The sequence below is a fragment of the Microcaecilia unicolor genome, chromosome 2, assembly GCF_901765095.1.
Source record: "Microcaecilia unicolor chromosome 2, aMicUni1.1, whole genome shotgun sequence".
Taxonomy (NCBI): Eukaryota; Metazoa; Chordata; class Amphibia; order Gymnophiona; family Siphonopidae; genus Microcaecilia; species Microcaecilia unicolor.
Window position 1 is genome coordinate 225,468,158 of NC_044032.1, and position 22,669 is coordinate 225,490,826.

At 41.5% G+C, this 22,669-nt stretch overlaps 1 protein-coding gene across 2 annotated transcripts in view; it reads right to left on the bottom strand.

Annotated features, from left to right (window-relative positions):
* Positions 1-12,555: 12,555 nt before the first annotated feature.
* LOC115463334 (thioredoxin-like) overlaps positions 12,556-22,669 on the bottom strand; it is a 36,632-nt gene continuing 26,518 nt past the window's right edge. The window contains exons 3-5 of one of the 2 annotated variants that reach the window (XM_030193741.1): positions 20,922-20,981; positions 16,649-16,714; positions 12,556-12,773 (exon numbers count right to left, since the gene is read on the bottom strand). In XM_030193741.1, coding sequence (XP_030049601.1) covers positions 12,708-12,773; positions 16,649-16,714; positions 20,922-20,981 — 192 coding nt within the window. In that variant the 3' untranslated portion in view covers positions 12,556-12,707. The remainder of the gene's footprint in view (positions 12,774-16,648; positions 16,715-20,921; positions 20,982-22,669) is intronic. The other variant, XM_030193742.1, reaches the window with a different exon arrangement.

Here is a 22,669-nt window from a genome sequence, read left to right on the forward strand (position 1 = left end):
TGGCAACTATACAGAGTTCCCTCGAGGGCGGGTCAGTGATCGGGAGTGCGATTGCGAACCCTACACGGTTTCACTGCCACGCTGCCACGGAGTCAGCTTCAGAACATTGGAGGTGCGAATTATTATATTAGATAATACTGTACATGCAAATATAAAAGAATAGTGCTTGATTCGATCCATGAACATTTCTTCATGATGTGTCAATAATCATAAGTACTAAAAATATCCATGCATAGAAAGAACAAAATTTTTATTACCATATGGTGGAGAGTGATCTGTATAATAGCCTTTTCACCTTTTCACTACTGCCTTTGGCTCCTAACCGGTACTCATTTGCCCTCCTCCTCTCCTTGCCCGTAATGTCTTGTCTGTCTGTTTTACCTAGATTGTAAGCTCTTTGAGCAGGGACTGTCTCTCTATGTCAAATGTACAGCGCTGCGTGCATCTGGTAGCGCTATATAAATGCTATTAGTAGTAGTTGTAGTAGTAGAAACATGACATCAGATAAGGGCCAAATGGCCCATCCAGTCTGCCCATCCTCAGCATCCACTATCTCCTCCTCTGCCTAAGAGATCCCACGTGTCTGTCCCACGCATTCTTAAATTCAGACATGGTCCTTGTTTCCATCATTTCCATCAGGAGACTATTCCATGCGTTCACCACCCTTTCCATAAAAAAGTATTTCTTTAGATTACTCCTGAGCCTATAACCTCTTTCCTATTCCCTCTCGTTCCAGAGTTTTCCTTCATTTGAAAAAGGCTCACTTCCTGTACATTAATGCCACAGAGATACTTAAATGTCTCTATCACATCCCCTCTCTCCCACTTTTTCTCCAGAATATACATAGTGAGGTCTACAAGTCTGTCCCCTTAAGCTTTATGACACAAACCACTGACCAATTCTGTAGATGCCCTCTAGACTGACTCCATTCTGTTTATATCTTTTTGAAGGTGAGGTCTCCAGAATTACACATAGTATTCTAAATGGGGCCTCACCAGAAACTTATACAAGGGCACTATCACCTCTTTTTTCCTGCAGGCCATTCCTCTCCCTATGCACCTGAGCATCCTTCTGCCTTTGAATGTTGCTTTTTCTACCTGTTTGGCCACCTTAAGATCATCAGATACGAACACTCCCATGTCCCACTCTTCTTTCTTACACAGAAGTACTTCACTTCTATACTAGTGTGACAAGGCTACATCCCCGATGTATAGAGTGAAGCAGCAGAACCATGAACTACATATCCCAGAATGCATTTCCAGTCCTAGCAGTGAGATCCCAGGGGATAGGCAAGCTGGTCATATACCGTCTCTGACCACAAGAGGGAGGGTGAATGAAGGAGCCAGTTCCCGGGACCAGCAATCTGTATATCATGCTGCCCACCTGTAATAGGGAGGGGTGGGCTGAGAAGCAGGAGGAGGATTGGATGGAAGAGGGAATTAATCAGCCTGAGCAGGGGAAGAAAGCAGAACGGAATGGGAGCTTGAGAGCTGAGGAAGGCAGCCCCTGAAGGTTTGGAACCTACATGGTTTTGGGAATTTATTTTGGTTTAAACCCTGCTTAAGTAGAGAAGCCTGGTTTTCTTTTGGGGAAACCCTGAGTGGTGGGGGAATTACTACCCTGTTTGGAAACCTGATTATTTTGAGAACCTCTGAAGTTGGAAGGCTTGTTTATGAAGGAGGTCTGACTGTTGGGAAGAGGGGTTCAGTTCAGGAGGAGAGGAGCAGTGCAGACTGAAATACCTTGGGTTGAGGAAGTCCCAAAAGTATTGCACCTCCTGGAAGTAAAGGCTGCTTGGTGATTAACTGTCTTGAGGGGAAATCCTGCTTGTGGGACAAGTACTATTTGTTTGTTACTGGCTGGGACAAAAAAGCAGGGATTTCCAAAGGGCTCTTGCATTCCCCTCAGGGAAGGGGGCAAATTCTTTGTGTAATTGGCTGATGTACTAAGCAAGGCAGAATAGCCCTGCCTGAGAAGCAAGTCTCTACTCTGGAGTGAAGTTTTGTTTATGAATCTGGAAAATAAAGGAATGTTTTTGAAGTATTTCCTGGTGGCAGTTTTGTGAAGTTCTGGCTATTCATGGGAGGCAGCTTCCTCCCCCATACTGAAGCAGCGGGCCCGTTTACACTATACATTTCCCTTGGATTTTTGCAACCCAAGTGCATGACCCTGCAATTTTTAACACTGAATTTTAGTGTCAACAATATAAATAAATATCACACCTAATATACTTTATAATACTTCATATTAATACAAATACCAAATTTTAAAACAGTGAAATCTAATAGACAATTAACCCACCGATGTTAACAATTCCACCTAATTAATCTTGTCCATATACTTATTGGCCAATTTCTGGACCATTTTTCCTTTTTCACTAGATCCCTGCTTGTGCTTTCTACAACCTTCCGGGATGTCTAGCCTGTTACAGAGTTTAGTATCATCCACAAAGAAACAAACCTTACCAGGCAGTCCTTCCACAATATCACTCACTAAAATGTTAAAAAAAGCTGGTCCAAGGACTAATGCCTGTAGTACATCTTTTCCTCGAAGCAATCTCCATGTACCACTGCCCTCTGTGTCTTTCCACTTAACCAGTTTTTAACCCAGTCAGTCACTTTAGGGCATTCAATTTATTTATCAGCTTCTTATGCAGAGCTGTGTCAAATGCTTTGCTAAAATCCAAGTATACCACATCCCATATCCAAATGTTTGGTCATCCAGTCAAAGAAATCTGACAAGACCTGCCTCTAGTGAAAACCATGCTGCCTCAGGTCCTGCAGTGCATTCAGATCTAGAAACCTCTCAATCCTCCGCTTTAGCAGCATTTCCATTAGTTTATTCACCACTGAGGTCATACTCTATGATCTTGCGGATGTCATTGAAACCCAACCGCTTTAAAGACAAAAACAAAGGATATAGCCACCATTAGTAAAAGTACATTATAAAAAAAGAAGAAAAGAGGGAATAAATAATACAAGAGAGCCAAAACTAATGAACAATGAATGGATAAGTGCATGTTCATAATGTCGAATATCATACCATAAAACAACATCCTACAAAGATTCCTATACCACCAATAAAAATCAGATTCCAGCTCTCAAAATAATTCTCAAGCACATTTTTATAATACGCTGAAGGACAAACTGTGAGTCTATTTAAATAGGACCATAAAAACTGAGTACAAACATTATCAAAGTGAAAAATATGTATTAACACCACTTAATTCTCATGGAGGGGCATCTTCAATATGACGTCTAAGTCCGACTTTGGACGTTTTGCAAAAAATGTCCAAAATTTGAATAGAAAAGAAGGTCATTTTCAAAAAATAAAAATGTCAATCTGTTGTTGTTTGGTTTTTTTTTCGAAAATACTGTTTTGAATAAGGTGTTGTGATTTGGACATTTTGTTTTTTTGGTCCATTTAAAAAAAAAAAAAAAAAAAGTCCAAGTGCAAAACGCACAAAATCAAGCCATTGGGATGTAGAAGGAGCCAGCATTTTTAGTTGACTGGTCTCCCTGACATCCCAGGAAAGCAATAGAGCACCCTAGGGGGAACTGCAGTGGACTTCATAAAATGTTCCCAGATACACATCTTACCATTGCTCCCTTACCTTGTCTGATGAGCCCCGCAAAACCCACTACCCCCCAACTGTACACCACTGCCATAGCCCTAATGGGTGAAAGGGGCACCTATGTGTGGGTATAGTGGGTTTCTGGTGAGTTTTAGAGGGTTCACAGTTTCCTCCACAAGTGTAACAGGTGGGGGGAGGAGTATGAGCCTGGGCCCACCTGTCTGCACTGCTCCCACAGCTAGACTACTCCAGGGACCTACATGCTGTTCTAATGGACCTGAATATAACATCTGAGGCTGGCAAGTAATGTTTTTAACCACTTTTTTGGGAAGTGGGAGAGGGTTAGTGACCACTGGGGGAGTAAGGGCAGGTCATCCCCGATTCCCTTTAGTCGGCATCTGGTCATTTAGGGCACCTTTTTGTGCCTTATTCGTTATAAAAACAGGTCTAGCTCAAAACGTCTTAGTCCTGGACAATTTTGTTTTGTTCCATTATGGCTGAAAAACATGTACTTGTTAGGAACGCCCTTAACACACCCCTGACACACACCCTTGTGATTTGAACACACTTCTGATGGACTTCATAGAAAAACGTCTAAAAAATTGGTTTTGAAAATACCAATTTGGACGTGTTTGTGAGAAAAATGTCCAAATACAGATTTATGCCACTTTTTGGATGTTTTTCTCTTTTGAAAATGAGCCCCATAGTCATCCAGATTAAGCCACTGTACTCTCTTTCAAAACCATTCAATTGTAGCATACATAAAGATCAAAAGTAATAGATAATAACCCCCTGTTGACTAAGCCATGCTCGTGGCTGCCGTGCAGCCGTGCTGACACAGCCCATTCAAAGTGAATGGGCTGTGTTGGCATTAGCATACCACCAGCCGCCAGTGCAGCTTAGTAAACAGGGGGGTAAATTTGTCATATGATTTGCCAAGCAGTCTTCTGTGTGTTAATACAGAACTTCATGTTATTGCAGGCAATGAATGCCACGCATGCCCACTGCCTATATGTAGAGTATGGAATTCTCCCACAGTAATCAATAGAATACAAGAAATAAAATGAACAAAAATAAAAATGAAAAAGAATAAACTTTGGCCCCCTTTTATCAAGCCACACTAGTGGCTGCTGTGCAGCAATGCTGATGGAGCCCATTGAAAGTAAATAGGCTCCATTGGCATTACCACACTGGCAGCCGCCAGTGTGGCTTGATAAAAGGGGGCCAAAGTTATTCTTTATGAAGTACAGTAATACCTCAGTTTTCGTTGATTTTTGCATGAAAAATTTGTCTTGGATTTTGTCAGTTGCCTTGGATTTTGTCGGCGTGCCCACGTGACCTTGCTGCTAAGTTTGTGAAAACGCGCATTCTCCTGCTCAGTGTGGCATTGTTTCTCGCATCTAGCCAAACAATTCCATTGCTTTCCAGTGTTTTTGTGCTTTTTTTATTCATATGGAAATAATTGCCTCGGTTTTCGTCAGTTTCGGATTTCGCCGATTGTTTTCGGACGGATTATCGACGAAAACTGAGGTATCACTGTATATATTTTACATCAATTAAATTCATAAGTATTATGTTAAATTACTACTACCCATAGTAACTGCAACAATGCCGATTAATTTATAATGTTGCAGCATCATTAAAATCTTATCACTCCACTATCCTTTAAAACCCTTCAAAAATTGCTAAGAGCAAACAGTGGCAAAGAATATTAAATAGATATTAAAATTTAAATTAATCTTAACACTTACCAAACTAGCTTCTATGACACAGTATATGAATTTATGCTATCATAAATACAGAACAACACATTTGCTCTTTTCCTATAAACAGCACTAGCGTTTCTTCCACGGTAATTGAAGACCAGATAACTGGCTCTTTTACTAAAATGTATTGGGTTTTGCACTTACTGTATGTTAACAGCAAAAATGAATGCATGGAGACATGCCCTGCATTTACTACACAGAGCAGATAGTTAACGCAAGGGCACTGCATTACATGCTTAGATCAATAGCACGGGCCACCAGATAGGAGTAAATGGGCAGCCCAATAGCAGTTGGATCTGGGTATCCCTATCTCGACAGAACTTTTTTATAACAGGTTTCAAGGATATCTAATAATATAGGGCTTCAGGTGCAACAATATAAGGGGCCCGTTTACTAAGCCTCGTAGGCGCCTATGCACACCCAACGTGCATCAATTTTGAGTTACTGCCTGGCTACCACATGGCTGTTGTGGTAATTTCATTTTTAATGCGTGTCTGCTATGCGCACCGGAAAACATTTTTATTTTCTGACATGCGGGCAGTAATCAGGCAGTAATTGGCATTTTTAAAAATTTTTTTATTTATAACCATTTAAATCTTTACAAGCAATAAAACAACTTGCCAGAAATACAGAGAAGGTAATATATAGGAATTATTTCAATCTGGTAATTCTATTCTCTTCCTTAGACCACCAAATAGGGAGAGTGAAACAAGAGAAGGAGATCAATTAAACAATAAACAAAAAAAAAACCGTGGTATTAACCTGTTTATCCCCAGATATTACTCATCTAATTCATTATTCCACATTGATCATCTGGTTGGCTTCTTCAAGCCCAATACAGTGTATAGTCAATTCATTTCATTGAAAACATACTTATTATCCAATATTAATTAGAAATAATATATCTGATTATATTCTCTCTCTTTTAAAAACCAGAAGTTATTTAACAATACATATACTTAAGTGTCTAACTCAGATCCAACTGATTAAAGTAATCCCATTTTTCACAGGCTTCACTCCCTTCAAAGCAATAATTGTGGAAATATTTCTGAGGAAAACTTTAGGAGTCATACCCGGAACTCTGGGAAAAACAATAATCTCGATATTAATCATCTATAATAATATTCATTTTATTATTCAAAGTTTCTGGTCTATTATCATTTTCAAGATCATAACCACTTCTTGCTCATGTAGAACTTCATTGGTTATATCAATTTTTCACTCTCAAAGGGTTCAGTTAAATTGTCCATGTAACTCCTCTAATAAGATTATATCTGAAACAAAATTATTTACTGCCACCGTTAGGTCCCGAAGCGCCTTCCAGATGATATTCAATGTAACCTCCACGGGAGCCAAAAACTCCAAGCTGATTTCTCTTAGGTGTTTAGGAGTGGTTCCGCCGATTCGGGTTCTGCTGTAAACGTCCTCCGTTTCAGCATATGCCTCTAACTCACTCCTCCACTCCTTTGGACATGGTGGTTGAATAACTCGGGAGCGATGGCAGTTGTTCTTTCCAGGTCCAAGAGCGTTGACGCTCCTTCGCCAGCGCTAATCAAAGGACTCGCCAGTAATCGGCATTTTATGTGCGTAAACTATTACCGCCCGGTTACCGCATGAGACCTTACAACTAGGTCAATGGCTGGCGGTAAGGTCTCAGACCCAAAATGGACGTGCAGCAATTTTCATTTTGCTGTAAGTCCATTTTCAGCAAAAATGTTAAAAAGGTATTTTTTTTACAGGTGTGCTGAAAAATGATTCTGTGCATGCCCATAGCACATGTCTACAGTACCATAGGCCATTTTTCAGTGCGCCTTTGTAAAAGGGGCCCTAAGTTCTTGCTGATGACCTGAATTTCTCCTAAAATGGTAAAAAAAAATTAGTATCTCAACAGATGGAAAATGTCTTAAGCATGGGATAGAGAAGGCCCCCTTGAGTCATTTATTTTGGAATGGTTGATTAATTCAGGACTTCTGAGTACAAAGTGGTGCATTTTCTGGAATGAAGACTACAATGTTCATTATTACCTAGGTAAGCACAACTTGTGCCTTTTGATGATTACTCACAGTCACCACCCATGTGAAATGGACAGAGAATGCTACTCATAAAATTAAATTGAAGAAAGGAAAAGTAGAGAGAAAAATGACAGAAAATGGAGTTAAGAGAAGATGGGAGGAAAGCAGAAACCAGACTGCACAATTAGAAAAATAAAATAACCAGACAACAAAGGTAGAAAAAGTAATTTTATTTTCTACTTCATTATTAGAATATATCTTTTTCAGAATGTCCATTTCAAAATCTCTGCCGATTGGAGCACAGGGTACTCGGTTGAAATTTGACTGACTTAGGGGGTACTTGACTTAAAGAAATTGAGAAACAGTAAACTTAAGCCTAGTGCCTTAGGTCCTAAAGGAACAATCCTTCCTCCCATTGGCGATCTGGTTAGGACTGAGATATGTGAATTAGGAATTAGCATGGTATTAAGTGCATTATCTGTTTTATGAGAAGAATTAGCGTCATGAAGAGTAACAATAGCAAAACAAACAGGAAGAAAGATTTGTAATAAGTTTAAGTAGTATTGTTAGAAAAGAGCAACTATAGAAATAACATGAACAAAAACAAATCTGGAAGCCACATGAGTCAATTCAGACTAATCCTTATTATATAATTATAATTGTAGCGATTCTTGCTTAGTACAGAAAAATAAAATTTAGGTAATTATTCCTTTTTCTTTCACTAGGAATTTCCACTATATACTGATTGAAAGAAAGATTTTACATATTATCATACAAATAATTCTTTGAGTCTTGCTCTTATCCTTGAGGAAATATTTGGCTAGCCAATACCTACATCCCTGAAGATAAGGTAGGTGGGAATTTGCACATCAGTCTTGGCCCAGGCCACCAGATTCTAATGACCTTTACAGAATACTAGCTTAACAAACATTTTGTGCCTAACTTTGGGCGTGAACGGTTTTGCCCGCCAAAGGCTGGTATAAATGCTTGTGACCAACTGAATCTAGACTGTGCATATTGAAACGTTTGTGAGTGTTTGGGACAATATTGATTGGTAGTTAAAGTGAGTCCCCACACCAGTACTGTAAGGTTATTTCAAATTGTGCGACCAACTGATGGCAGATAGGCTTGCAAATGAAGGCATTCTATAACATCACTGACCTGCCAATGCCTCTCTTATGGCCACACCCCCTTTGGAGTTGCTCCACTTTGAACTTTAGGCATGCATGTTATAGAGCATAGGGCAGATCTGCAAGTAACTCCTAATTACTGCCTATTAAGTGTTTGTTAACATCAACTTGATGCCAATAATTGATTGCTATTGCCTAATATGCTCATTAGTTTGCATACAGATCTGGGATCCATGCCCCAAATTACATGCCCAACATTTGCAAGCCTATCTGCCATCAGTTGGTCGCACAATTTGAAAGAACCTTACAGTATTGGTGTGGGGACTCACTTTAACTACCAATCAATATTGTCCCAAACACTCACAAACTTTTCAATATGCACAGTCTAGATTCACATAATCTTCATTTCTTCAAATTGAATAAATATTTTTAGCGGGGATCATCAGAGTAATTGACAGCATATGGCATTTGGCAACAGCATCCTATATAATTATGGCACTGTGCACATCTTCATTGATCTACCTGACTTTTTTTTATATATATTTTTTTAAAGTTCCGTTTTTTTCACAAATCATACTTTAAATAGCGTATAGCTTTAACTTTTGAGATGCGTCTTAGTAGTACTTAGCTTTGGCAGCGATTTTTCAACCAAGTCAAACCTCCCATGTATATACCTCCAAGGGGGGTATATACATGGGAGATCATGGGCGAGTTTTGGCTGAGACTTAAATTTTCTGGCAATGCAAAAGGATGTGCAGGAAAAAAATGGAACCATCTAGAGCAGGGGATCTCAGCTAAAGGTCAAAGACCACCTAAAGGACTAATGAAATCCTTCTAGGGGATCTGTCCAATATATAATTAAAAAAATTAATAAAACAGAGTTATGAATGTGTAACCCCTTCCTGTCTGTGTTTGGTGGTTAATTACATATAATATACTTGCTTTATTGGCATGACCAAATACGAGAGGGGCACTGGCAAAAATAATTTACACCCTCTAGTGGTGCAGAATAACAGTCCAGGCCAGAACTGGGATTCTGAACCAAAAGAGTATACTCAAAATTAAGTCATCAACAAAAGGGACAAATATTCAATGACAGGCAAAGACAGAAAGCAATAATCGTATCAAGCACAGTCTCTTATTGGTCTCTTCAGGAATCTCAGCTCTTCTGAGACTGCTCTTTGTATACTTTCTACAGTACACTCTTGAGTTGGTTTTCCTTAGACGGAAGCACAACTGTTCATCTCTTTATCTTTGTAGATCCCAGGAACGTCAACTCCTGCCTCTCAGGTTGGCTGTTGGGTTTGCGTCATATATTTCATTACCAAGAAGGCCAACAATGACAACTATAGATATTAAGCCCAAAATTCAAACAATTTATGCTTTTAACGCTAAGAATTATGCTCATAAATTGGCCTCTTTAAAAATGTACTAGGGCTGAGTGCATAAAAGTTTCTCAAAACTTCACTAAAAAAATTTGGGAGTATAACAAGTGGATAGCAACAGGGGCAGATTTAGGGCAGGGAAGAGAAGTTAGGAGTCCAGCATTAATTTTCAGTTGTTTCTATTACTTCTCTAAATTGTTTCACTACTTTTTCCACCTCGTTAGCGATGATAGTGGACTGGTTCCCCATTCAAGCTTAAACCTTCAGGCAAATACAGATGCCTCACTGTCACTGTGATCCACTCCTTTTCTTCTCCTGGTACAATGGATGTGTTAGCCAAAGACTTTGCTCCCCTTGCTCTGTTACAATGACAGGAAGCAGGAGCCAAAGAGAGAGAATTCTCAAATGGCTGGGGTTTTAGATTAGTCTCCATCCCAAAGGGGTCTCCTTGCTTTCACCATTATTTCACTGGTCAGGAGAGTTCTCCCCTTGTTCTGGAAACAGTGGGGGCATTTACAAGTTAAAGTACAGTAGAGGTCTCTGTTGATTTCACAGGGGTCCTTTTACTAAGGTATGCCGAAAAATGGCCTGCGCTAGTGTAGGCATGTGCGACGCTCGCGGGTCCATTTTCCAGCCTGCCTGTAAAAAAGCCTTTTTTGGGAGCCGAAAATGGACACGCGGCAAAATAAAAATTGGGGCCTGAAACCTTACTACTACCCATTGACTTGGCGGTAAGCTCTCAAACGCTAACCAGGCGGTGTTAATGTGCATACATTGCCGATTACCACCCAGTTAGCGCCGTGCGGCAGAAAATAAAAAATATTTTCTGACGCGCATATTGGACATGCGTAAAAAATGGAATTACCGCCTGGGGCACGCAGTAGTTGGGCTGTAGTTCCAAATTGATGCACGTTGGACGCATGTAGGTGTCAGGCTTTCAAGGCAGAACTGGATTTGTGAGCCCTTGGACCTCTGCCGAGGAGTGGCAGTGGCAGGCAAAACCAACCCCAAACCGGAGACAAGGCAGAACAGGACTGGAACCCTGGTCTGGAGTTGCAGCCGAGGCAAAGCTGGAACAGGCAGAGCAGGAGCAGCTAGACTTCACCTGCGCTTGACCACCGTTCCACAGGGGTTGAGCCCCTGGGTGCAGGCGGCCGGCAGGACTTACCGGACAGGGCAGGAACTGGATACCAACAGGATACACACAGGGTCTAGAAAACACAAGGGAGGCTAGGCAGAATACTAGACTAGGACTCTCTGGCAAACAATACCACACTAGGTAGAAAGCAGACAGGCTCAAGAACAAAGACTGAAAGCTGCCAAGCAGCCACTAGGCAAGATACACAGACAGACTAAAGGGCAAGGACTGAAAGCTACAGCACAGTCACTAAGAAAGAAACACAGACAGGTAAGAGTCAGGACTGAATGCTGCCAAGCAGCCCAAGACAGACAAGGCAGACAAACACTAGAGGGAACAAGACAAGGCATACAGACATGAACCAAAACAAGGCAGAAGTGCTCCTAACAGCACCAACAAAACAGAAGTGCACCATACAGCACACCAACAAGACCGAAGTGTTCCTAAGCACCAAAAGGGGAAAGCAGGGGAGTTCAACAAAGCAGAAGTGCTCCTAATAGCACAAACACAGACCGCGACCTTTGGCGTTCGCAAAAGCCAACTAGAAAGTTTCCAGGTGGCTAATAAGCCCATCAGCAGCTGAGCTCAGCTGCAGCAATCTCGAGGTAGCTACGGGTGAGGCTAACTGCCAAACTTCCAAGCAAGACTGGAGGGCTAAAATATCTGGACCGAACTGAAAAGAGAGTCTGGAAAGTCTATGGCAACCACCGGTTCTGGCCACCAGAGGGCGAGAGGAGCACAAACCAAGAAAAAGTCACAATCGTGACAGCAGGCGCCTACGCGCCTTTGTAAAAGGGACCCACAATGCGCAACCTTAGAGCTCTTAATGTTTGCTTCATTTTTAACTAACTTACGTATAGAAAACAAAGGGGCCTTTCCACTGAAAAGCATCAACTTTTGAGCTTAACGTGCTACAATGCTAGATTTTAATATGTGGCAAACCCAAAACTAATGCTGCATCAAAAAAGGACGTTCCAACTATTTTTTTTTATTTATTTTAGGTCATGCATTAACATGGTACCTGCTCCTGGTTAATATAGAAGCAATTCAAGAGGGGGTAATTGGTCCCGCATTAACTCTGCTTAGCATGTGGTAAGTGTAACGCACCAACTGGCTAATGTTTCCACTCCCACTCTGCCCATGCCACACCCCCTGACAGAAAAAAAAATCAGTTAAATGAGATAATGCAGAAACAAGCAAACAACTGAAAAACCCATGAAGTAGCCTATTTCCGCATATTAACTGCATATTAAGTGGTTACTGTACTTTTGTAGAAGGGCTCCAAAATATGTTGTGAGAGCGGGAGCAAAATAATTTTTCTGTTAACACAAAGAGGGGAGGAGAGGGGGCTTAGAAACTAAACACCAGTAACCACTGATCTGGAAAACTTGCAGGGTAGAAACTTTTAATTTCTACCAGAGTTTGTCAATTTGTTTCCTCATCCAATTCCATTTTAGCTATCACTTGCGCATGTTTGCAAGGCCTTTATTTCATAAAGTTGACCTTCCGTAAAACACATAGAAAAAGCACCCTATAAACCAAAAGGGCTACATTTTGTGCACACATAACTTTATTGTATCTGTGCACACCAAGTTCCAAAAGTCCATAAGCTAAACACAATCTGGAATCCTATTTAAAATTTAATTATAAGCGATCAGTAAATAGATACATTATTAACATTGTTCCATGAAATCCAGTCACTTCAAGATTTCAGCTCCTCAATCTTGGCCTTCAGCTGTGATTTGTGAGCCCCCTTAATTTCAGCTACCTAAAAACAAGAAAGAAAGAAAGAAGTGACCATAAACCAGATTTCAGTTTATACACCTGTTCACATATGGCAGGATTCAAGTAGCTATTCAGTTCTGCAGGAAACTGGATTCTCTATAGGGTGTTGTGGAGTGATGGGGAGATAATTATTTAGGTTCCTCTATTTTACCTACTGTATGACACTAAATAATAGAAAAAATAAAGACTGAGCCTGGACAATACAAATGCTGAAAAATAGCAAGAATTTGGATAACAGGATACAGCCTACCATCTGTTGCTTGGTAATATCTGCAGATATGACTAGACACGGTCAGTATAGCACATCATGAGTCTATGAGACACGGTATATAAAATCCACCTGGGGAGTTTGAAAATACAAGATCCAATCTGTGAATGCCAAGTACTCTTAACTGAATGCTCAAGGCATCTAAGAAAAGTAGGAGAGAGCAAGCTTAATCGATGTGTCATCATGAAGATGACAGAAGAATCAAGATTTTTCTGCATGAAGATTCACCACCTCTCCCCGCTCCTGAACACTGATCTGGTCAACTGAAGAATGGTTCAAAGTAGGTGTCAATGCAGAAGTGAAACTCCCCCAATATTTAGCTGGTGGTGGTAAGCGTTTTTAAAAGGCACTGATCACAATTAGCTGAATTTGACCCATATATATTATGAGAGGCCTAATCCAGGCACCAACATTGAATATCTGAGTACTGGCCGAGCACCAGAAGTTATTCAGGCACTGGTGATATTCAAACCAGTGAAAACAAAAAAAGGGGTGGGGAAAATAGGCTCTATTCAAACAATGGGGCAGACGTATAAACACTAAGGGATACACAATCCTTTCTTCCAAAGGAGTATTCAATGGCTAGATGGGTAACACTCAGGAAGATAATGGCATAAAGAAATGCACAGTTCCTCCTTAAGAGCGAGCGAGTGGCGATGCAAAAATCTCAAGAATATTTGCACATCCGAGAAGAAAGGATTGTGTATCCCTTAGTGTTTTTTCCCCAGTGTGCCAATCACCCCAAAGATTGAAACACTTCCGGAAGACTCCTGAGGAAGGCGCTACGGCGCCGAAACACGGCTGTGTTGAGTCACTTATTCACAATAAAAATAATTGTTTTAACTAATTTATACGTCTGCCCCATTGTTTGAATAGAGCCTATTTTCCCCACCCCTTTTTTTGTTTTTGCTTTTTTGTCCTGTGGGGATCAAGTGCACCTCCACACTCCGTGTGGTTTTTCTCTGATATTCAAACCAGTACCTGTATAACTGCCTAGATAAAGTTGGGCAGCATTTTTACCCAGTCAGTGGAATTAATATCTCCATTCACTGGGTAAATCCTGGCACTTCCGATTCTGCCTCCAGACCACCCCAACACTACCCGGTCTCCCTGATTTTCAGCAGCATTATCTGGTTGTGCTGCTGAAAATTTGGGTATGGTCCAGTCAGTGCAATTTAAGCATACAGGAACATTTCCTACCCGGAGAAATCACTTTCAATAACTACAAGATTTTAACTCAGAAAAACCTCTATATTTAATTCTTCCCACCCATAAAGAACCCAGGGTGGTGATATGAGTGAAGCTATTATGTTACAATATATTTATTGTAACTTCCCAATATCATTTTATGATGGCTTTCATTGGATCAACTTAGGAATAATCCCACAATGATGGTGTGCATAAGCTTAAATGACCAGAAGGGTCTTCCCTTTCAAATCTGATGGCGCCTGTGTGATTTGGAGTGAAGGAGTAGTCTAATGATTAGTGCAGCAGACTAATATTTTGGGGAGCTGGGTTCAATTCACACTGCAGCTCCTTGTGACCCTGGGCAAGTCATTTAACCTTCCATTATTCCAGGTACAAAAACTTAGATTGTGAGCCCATTATGGACAGAGAAAGTACCTGCAAATAATGTGTATTGTGCATCGAATGTCTAATAGCACTATCGAAATGCTTACTAGTAGTACATTTCAGAAGCTCAGTGTCTGGCTTGTGTGTTGATGTCAGCTGACATCCTGTTGTGCAAAAGTCACAAAAAGCCCATTTCTTTATTTAGGTCAGCTAACCAGTGTTAATAAGAGCAACAATTATTAATGTTATTCCACCTGGGAACAGTAGGTCCCACCCAGTTTTTTTCTTGGCGCTGTTGCTGTGTGCTTTTCTATTTTGATTTCCTAATATTTCCCAGCTTGTCTCAGAGACAAAACGTATAAGAATATCAAAATTTACCACAAACTTAATTTGGCCAGTGCTGGCAGTGCAGCTTAAGGGGGAAAGAGATGTGCATCGCCACGCAGAAGCTACAGATTCAATTCCTAGGCCGCACTTTTGCATTCACAGCCTTGAATGGGTGGGAATCCCAGTTACTGCACAATGACAAATATAGATATTTATTTATTTAGATTTTCTCACACCTTTTTTCAGTAGCTCAACGTGAGTTCCATTCAGGTACACTGGGTATTTCTCTGTCCCTGGAGGGCTCACAATCTAATTTTGTACCTGAGACAATGGAGGGTTAAGTGACTTGCCCAAGATCACAAGGAACAACATTGGGATTTGAACTGGCCACCTCTGGATGGCAAGACCAGTGCTCTAACCACTAGGCCACTCCTCCGATAGAGATAGATAAAAATTGTGCACTTATTTGTGTAGTCCGCTCCTGCTCTGTCCAAACTCAGCCCATGCATATACCCATCAGAAAAGTACATACCATCAAAACATGAGACATACTTTTCCACTTATCGATATTGTATAAGTGGTCATCTACGCACTTAAATGACTCGATTACTGACATTTACATATACTTCTATTGGAAGCTGCCTAGATTCAGGTGGCAAGAATACACTTAAATGACAATATTCTACTCACGCAGGTATGTGGATATTTACACATGTAAATCATCATTTTCCGGCTCCGCAGTATTGTGTAAGTATGTGCCAATATTTGATTGTGTGTATTTTGCAGGTGGGTGTTCACATGGTTGAGACACACATTTACACGAATAGATTGTTAAAGAAAACCAAATAGTATTTTATAATCAAGGTACCCATATAAGGCTAGAAGCTATATACGGTGCCAAAAAATGCGCTATTCTATAAGTTGCGCTTAACGTTAGGCATGGTTTATAGAATAGCACTTAACTTTAGGCCTGGTGCAAATGTACACACCTACATTAGGCTCGTATCTCATTATTCTATAACAATGCGTGTTAATTTTAGAAACACCCCTTGTTATGGCCATGACCTCCCATTTCCACACCCCCTTTTTCACATTGTGTGTCAATGCCAAATCTAAATAGCACCAATTGCTTGTTAAAAGGCCAATTATTGGTGATAATTAGCTCATTATTCAATTAACTTGTGTGCGCAAATTGGGCACATGCCCAAATTTGCACATGCAATTTTTAATGAAATAGAATTAGGGGTGTGCTGGTATACTTAAAGGTGCATAACTGCTCATTTCTAGAACATAAGTGTGTCTTGATCTCTTACATTAGCATTCAATAAGAAAAGTAGACATCTTTTCTTTACAGAATAGGCTCCAAATAGCCCACCTTTATAGCATTCCCTTCGTATGTACTCTTATGCAGAACTGGAGTAAATGTTCCTGGGGGTGGGTGATTGCAGATTCAGCACTTATGTGCATATCTTATAAAATAAATTTGGGCACAAGTTACACCTGCGACAGAGTAGGCACAGCTCTGTACCAACAGTTATGCTGCCAATAGGCACACAAGTTACACCTTACAAAATTGATGTCACCTGTGCACCTAGAAGCAGCCTACGTAAAGGCACCTGGTTAAATAAATACAAGACATATGAAGAGTAATTTTATATTTCTCATTATTAGTCAGTTATTTGTGCTCATACCTTCTTGCCTGCCTTGTAGAAAATGAATGTTGGCATAGATCGGATTCCACAGGATTCAGTCAAGTCCTACAATGAGACACACAAATAAGAGAGAGAAAGCAATCCAATGATATGAATGCTCTTCCTAAAGCCATCATGCTCTGCTACAGCTCTTTAGGGATGCTGGGAGCAAATGTGACCATATTGCACCCCACCTTAACAATCAATATTGGTTACCAATTACTCATTGTACTACTTACAAGCTTATTCTCCTTGTTTTTAAGGTACTGTAATCAGGCCAACCACTTTACCTATTGAAGGTGGTAGTACCCTATACCCCAACCCAGTGCCGTAGCGAGGGTGCCTGACACCCAGGGCGGGTCGCAGCTGCGCACCCCCCCCCCCCGGGTGCAGGGCACGGCGCCCCCCCCTGGAGCGCACCCCCCCCCGAAACGCACCCTACCTTGCAGTGGGGGGGCAGGCGTGATTAGTGTCACGTGGATGGTGTAAAAATAGACCTGTTTAAATGGGGGAATGGAGAGCAAATTTTGGTTTGAGGAACAAAGACTTCTGGTTGGGGCAGTGGTGTAGGAAGGGGGGGGGGGGCGGTGGGGCTGTCCGCCCCGGGTGCACGTCACTGGGAGCTGCGTCGGCTCTGCTGCTTCCCTGCTTTCTCTGCCCCGGAACAGGAAGTAACCTGTTCTTGGGCAGAAAGAGCAGAGAACCAGCGAGCCGACACCGCCCCCCCCAGCGCGTGCACCCGGGGCGGACCGCCCCACCACCCCCCCCCCTTCCTATGCCACTGCCCCAACCAGAAGTCTGTTTCTCAAACCAAAATTTGCTCTCCATTCCCCCATTTAAACAGGTCTATTTTTACACCATCCACGTGAAGCTAATCAGTGTAAGTGGACCTAAACTTTGGAACGCCTTGCCACCTTACCTACAACTGGAGTGGTGTCTTGACGAATTTAAATCCAGCCTAAAGATATACTTTTTCCATGATGTTTATCCTGACACTGGCTGAGCTGGAGCCTATACAGTCATTCCCTTCTGCACCTTTGTTATTTTTCCTGTTTACCCTGCCTGATCCCCCTCCTCTCTGATTCCTTTTTCCTATTGCATTTGTAGTTCTTTTCCTCAGTCAATAATTATTGTAAATTTGTGAACCACCCAGATGGCTTGTACTGTGGTATATGAAATAAATGTAAACGTGAATGTTGATTTGCTTGAAGGAACCTCCATGAGAGAAATTGGGCATCTTGTGGTGGTATAAAAAAGAGCTAAGGTATTAAATATGTCCGTAGCTTCCCTCCCCTGGCCCCTAATGGTAAACATACTGAAGTGCAATTTATTATATAAGAGGCAAATTGTATTTCACTCTATATGGGGTCAATATTCAGTGGGGTGGCTGCCACTTAAAGATGTCCCTCAAGTTATCCAGATACTGTAGTTTTAAGCAGACGAGGTCAGCCTGTTTAAACAGATAGCAGTGCTAATTTTAAGTGCATAACTTATTTATGCTGTTCACCTAAAATAGAAAGTTATATGGATAGTGATTTATGATCTCACCCTAAAATGCCTCTGCTTCTCATATGCTTAGATAAACTTTTTCAGCATTTTCAAGCAATATAACTAATCCTTGGGAACTAAGTAAGCAGGAATAGCCAAATGTGTAATCAGATGGGATAACACAGTGGATATAGAGCAGTGTGAAGGGAAAGCAATGCCAGTGAAGGAGTCATGACTTTTCTCCTTCCCACATAGGAGTTATGGAACCTCTTCCATCTCCAACCCCTCCCAATACAGAAATACTGCAATGCTTTCAGGAGGAAGAGTGGTCCGGTGGTGAGAACACAGGATTAAGAACTATGGAAACAAAGGTTCAAATCCCAAATTCTTCCAACCTTTCAGAAGCCCCTTTTTGTTCCTTTGCCTCATGTCAAGCTGCCGGGAGGTGTAGCTGGGGCACAGTCCGGGTGGAGTTTGCAAGTACATATGTCGATTATAAAATATATTCAACGTATGTGCTTGTGAACTTTATGCATGAACATTTCCGCTTATTCGTGAGCATATGAACATGTCCATGCCTGAATTCAAGGCGCAATTTCTTCCAGTTATGCTAATACTTTAGAAAGACGCAATTGAGTCTATATGTCTTTACACGAGTATGCCTAAGTAGGAGCCCTGTTATAAAATTATTCTCTGTTTGTAAAGGTAGACTAAGTACCCAAACTGTATTAACATTTCTCTTCCACAAATATTGGAAACAACAAACACAGTGGGGATGACAAAGCAAATGATTAGGTAGGGAACCTAGATCACAAAATGTGTCCTTTATTGAGATGAGAACAGCGGCGTACCAAGGGTGGGGTGGTGGGGGCAGTCCGCCCTGGGTGGCAGCCGACCTAGGATCGTCACTGAATGAGAGCACATAAATCTCAGTTCATCAAGTACGTAAGGACTCAACACTGGAAGTGTTTTGGTACTACTGCCTGCATCAGGCATCTCTAAGTTCTGAAACCAGTAACATGAGCCATCAAGCTTGACAGCTTACACTAGCGACTTGAAACTCTCTGTTACTGGTCCGCACCATAGCATTTATAATTAGGAGATATTATCAACTGGAATATTGCAATATTTTTGTTAATTCAACTCATTGCTTCATTTCAGAACTTATGACAGTGGTGTTGAAATATGACCCACGTCGAATCCTTATGTACTTGATGGACCAAGATTTATATGCTCTCATCGCAACATAGGACACTTTTTGGGAATCAGGTTCCCTTCTTCATCATTTGCTTGGTCTTCCTTACTGCATTTGATGTTTTCCTGTGCAAGTTGTGGGGTATTATTTCTTCTCCCTTGTTATGTGCCTTCTACAAACATAGCAGGCCTTCTACCCTCCATTACATAGAGAGGCTTCCAGCAACATAACAGCAACATTCTCATCAAACACTGTGGTATAACAGTTTAGGCAGTAATTTTATAAGTGACGTTAACATATAGAAAAGCATTATAAAGGTAATTCTATACCGTCATTCCCCTAAGTATATAGCCACATATGCACTTATGTTTAAATCTTTTTATTATTAAGAAAACAAAAAGTTAAGCAAATGTCATCAATTTTCACTGAAATGTTTTTACAATGAGTATACAATGGTCATATATTTAAAGATATGATGTTACAATAGGTTCTTAGTTCCCTTTTCTATCCATCCCCATATCTTCTCACACTGCCATATACGCACTTAAACGGCCTTTCATAAAATACTAATGTTTGTAAAGAAAAAGGCACACCATGGTATAATGGCCACCAGTGGGCATGCATGGGGCAGAATTTGAATGGAGCATGAGTGGACTTACCATGCATACATACAGATTATAAAATCCTTTAATTTACACTTGTAAATGAAGGTGTGCACTTTATACACATACACCAGCTCTCGGTGCATTCTCTGCCCCATATAACATTATTTTATACAAAGATATATAGAGGCATATTTTCAAAGCACTTTGGGAGGCTAAGTTCCATAGGTTTCTATGGAACTTTGGGAGGCTAAGTGCTTTAAAAATGAGCCTGAAAGGCACCTATTTGTCTATTTAAATAGCAACTGTGTAGGTACCTACTCCTGGCACCCTGTCATAAAAGGAGGACCCTCCACATGTGCATAATTGCTTGGGGAATACAGGTATAAAATGTAGGCACACAGACAAGCAGAGGATAATTTTATAACAGATCACCTAAGCAAGAAGCCACCTATTGGTTTTTCACAAAATTTCCAAAAAACACAGCTAAAATGCTCAGGGGCTGGTAGGAATGTGTGCAGCTGAACCACACTTGCAACTGGCATTCTATAACTTACGTGTGTACTTTGTGTCTCCACCCATGCTCAACTCAATCTATACCCCCAAAACGAACCTGGCAACTGGGTCATGTGAAAGCATGCACTCTTTGCATCGCACACACACTTTCACGTGTGCAGGAATTTTATAAAAGGCCTGTTGTGCACAAATGTAGGCCTGCGTTCATGAAAAATCCTTTCCAAAATTACTCTCATAGTGGCATACACAAAGGCCTTTCTGGGAGAGGAGAACAGCAGAGCAGAGACAGGACTGGCATTTAGATAAATATAGTATATACATATGTGCATGTCTGTCTATTTTTACCAGAGCAAATACCTGCATATTTCCAACTGTCTTGGAGTAGCTGTAAATGTGATTTATAAAAGAGACAAGCAAATTAGCTGCAATGTGCGCCCCAGCCTAGGCATCAGGTCATAAAATTATCACTTACCTGCACATCATCCACATCAACTTTCAAGAACAAAATGTCTTTATACTTCTCACTCAGTTCCTAAAAGAAAACGAAAAGAAATTAATCAATTTTGAGATGCTAAGTTTGTCTGGAACAGTATAATACCGCTGAAATAGGTCATCACACAGTAGTAATGGCTCAGAAGGCATTTTAGCTTCATTTCTGGTTCCTTTTTGCCATCAAAGAGAAAGCTTGGAGTCTGACCATCTCTGGGTTATAGATGAAAAAGTGAAACCAAGAAACAGACAAAGCAACAGCAGGAGTCTTCCCTTTCATGCAGGGACAGCATCCTTACTCTTTCTACCCTCCAAAAATGATCTGATGAATTTAGAGCTCCTGCTGAGTGCAACATTAACAGCAGCAAGAAGAGAAACTTTTTATGCACAGACAAGACACAAATGTGTCCTCTTGATTCCTCACTTCCCCTCCTTCTGCAGGTCTTGAATCCACTAGGCACTCAGCCTTTTTTCCTTGCCCCCCCCCCCCCCCCCCCCCATATTATGTTTACAGCAGTCCTTCATTAAGTTCAAAACCATTAAAAAAAATTTTAGGCCAATTTTGAGCATATGCTGTGAGATTCTTCACTCATGTGCAACACTCCTTCTGTTATACCTTCCCTTTTCCTTTGTAACTTTAGTTACTCTTTTTTTTTCGCCCTCCCGGTACCCTTTTATCTCGGATATAACTGTCCTATGAATGTTTTGATTTCTTTCCTTTTAAATTTGGCATTCCTTTCCTTTTTCTTATTGTTTTTTTTTTTCAAATTTATGTAAACCACATTGACGTGAAAGTCAGACTATGCAATATATCAAGAATTGGTAATAAACAAATATATGCAAATGGACAGTGACCATCAGTAACACAGCCAGACATGAGGTTTTCTTGAGTGAGGTGGTTAGCAAGGGTGAACACTAGGCTCCCAATTTTCTCTGCCTCCCTCTGCTCCCCCATTAACATTAAAATTACCTTAGCTGACAGGCATCCCCAAACTTGCCAACAGGGCTGCCAAGAGAGTGGGCCGAGCCCGGGGCAAGGCCGCCCCCAAGGTCGTTGTTGCTGCCCCCCTCCGTCCACCACCAGGCTGGATCTGTATTTCTTCTGTTGGCAGGCATGGCTGCCGAGAGGAGGGACAGGGGGGACAAAATTCCCCGGGCCCAGCGCCACAATCCCCTCCACCCGCCCCCCCTCCATCCACCACCGGGCTGGGCCCCCCCCCCTGATTTCAAATCATAGCACCTCACCTCGACCTCGCTCTGTGTGAAAGAAGCGCAGCAGCAGCAGTCTGCAGATCGCCTCCCTTCAGGCCTTCCCTCCCTGTGTCCTGCCCTCGTGCACGTTATGTCAGACGAGGACACCCTCGTGCAAGTTACGTCAGATGAGAACGGGACACAGGGAGAAAAGGCCCAAAGGGAGGTGATGTGCAGACTGCCACTGCTGTGCTTCTTTCACATGGAACGAGGCCAAGGTGAGGCACTATGATTTGAATTCAGGGGGGCCCAGCCCAGTGGTGGATGGAGGGGGGCGGGTGGAGGGAACTGTGGCACCGGCCCGGAGAATTTTGTCCCCCCTGCCCCTCCTCTCGGCAGCCATGCCTGCCAACAGAAGAAATACAGATCCTGCCTCCAGCTTGTAAAGCTTGACACTTAATTTCAGCACCTTGAGCCACCGATGCTAAGCTTTACATATTGAAGATGGTTCAGTTCTGCATTACTTCAGCTGGAAGGGCT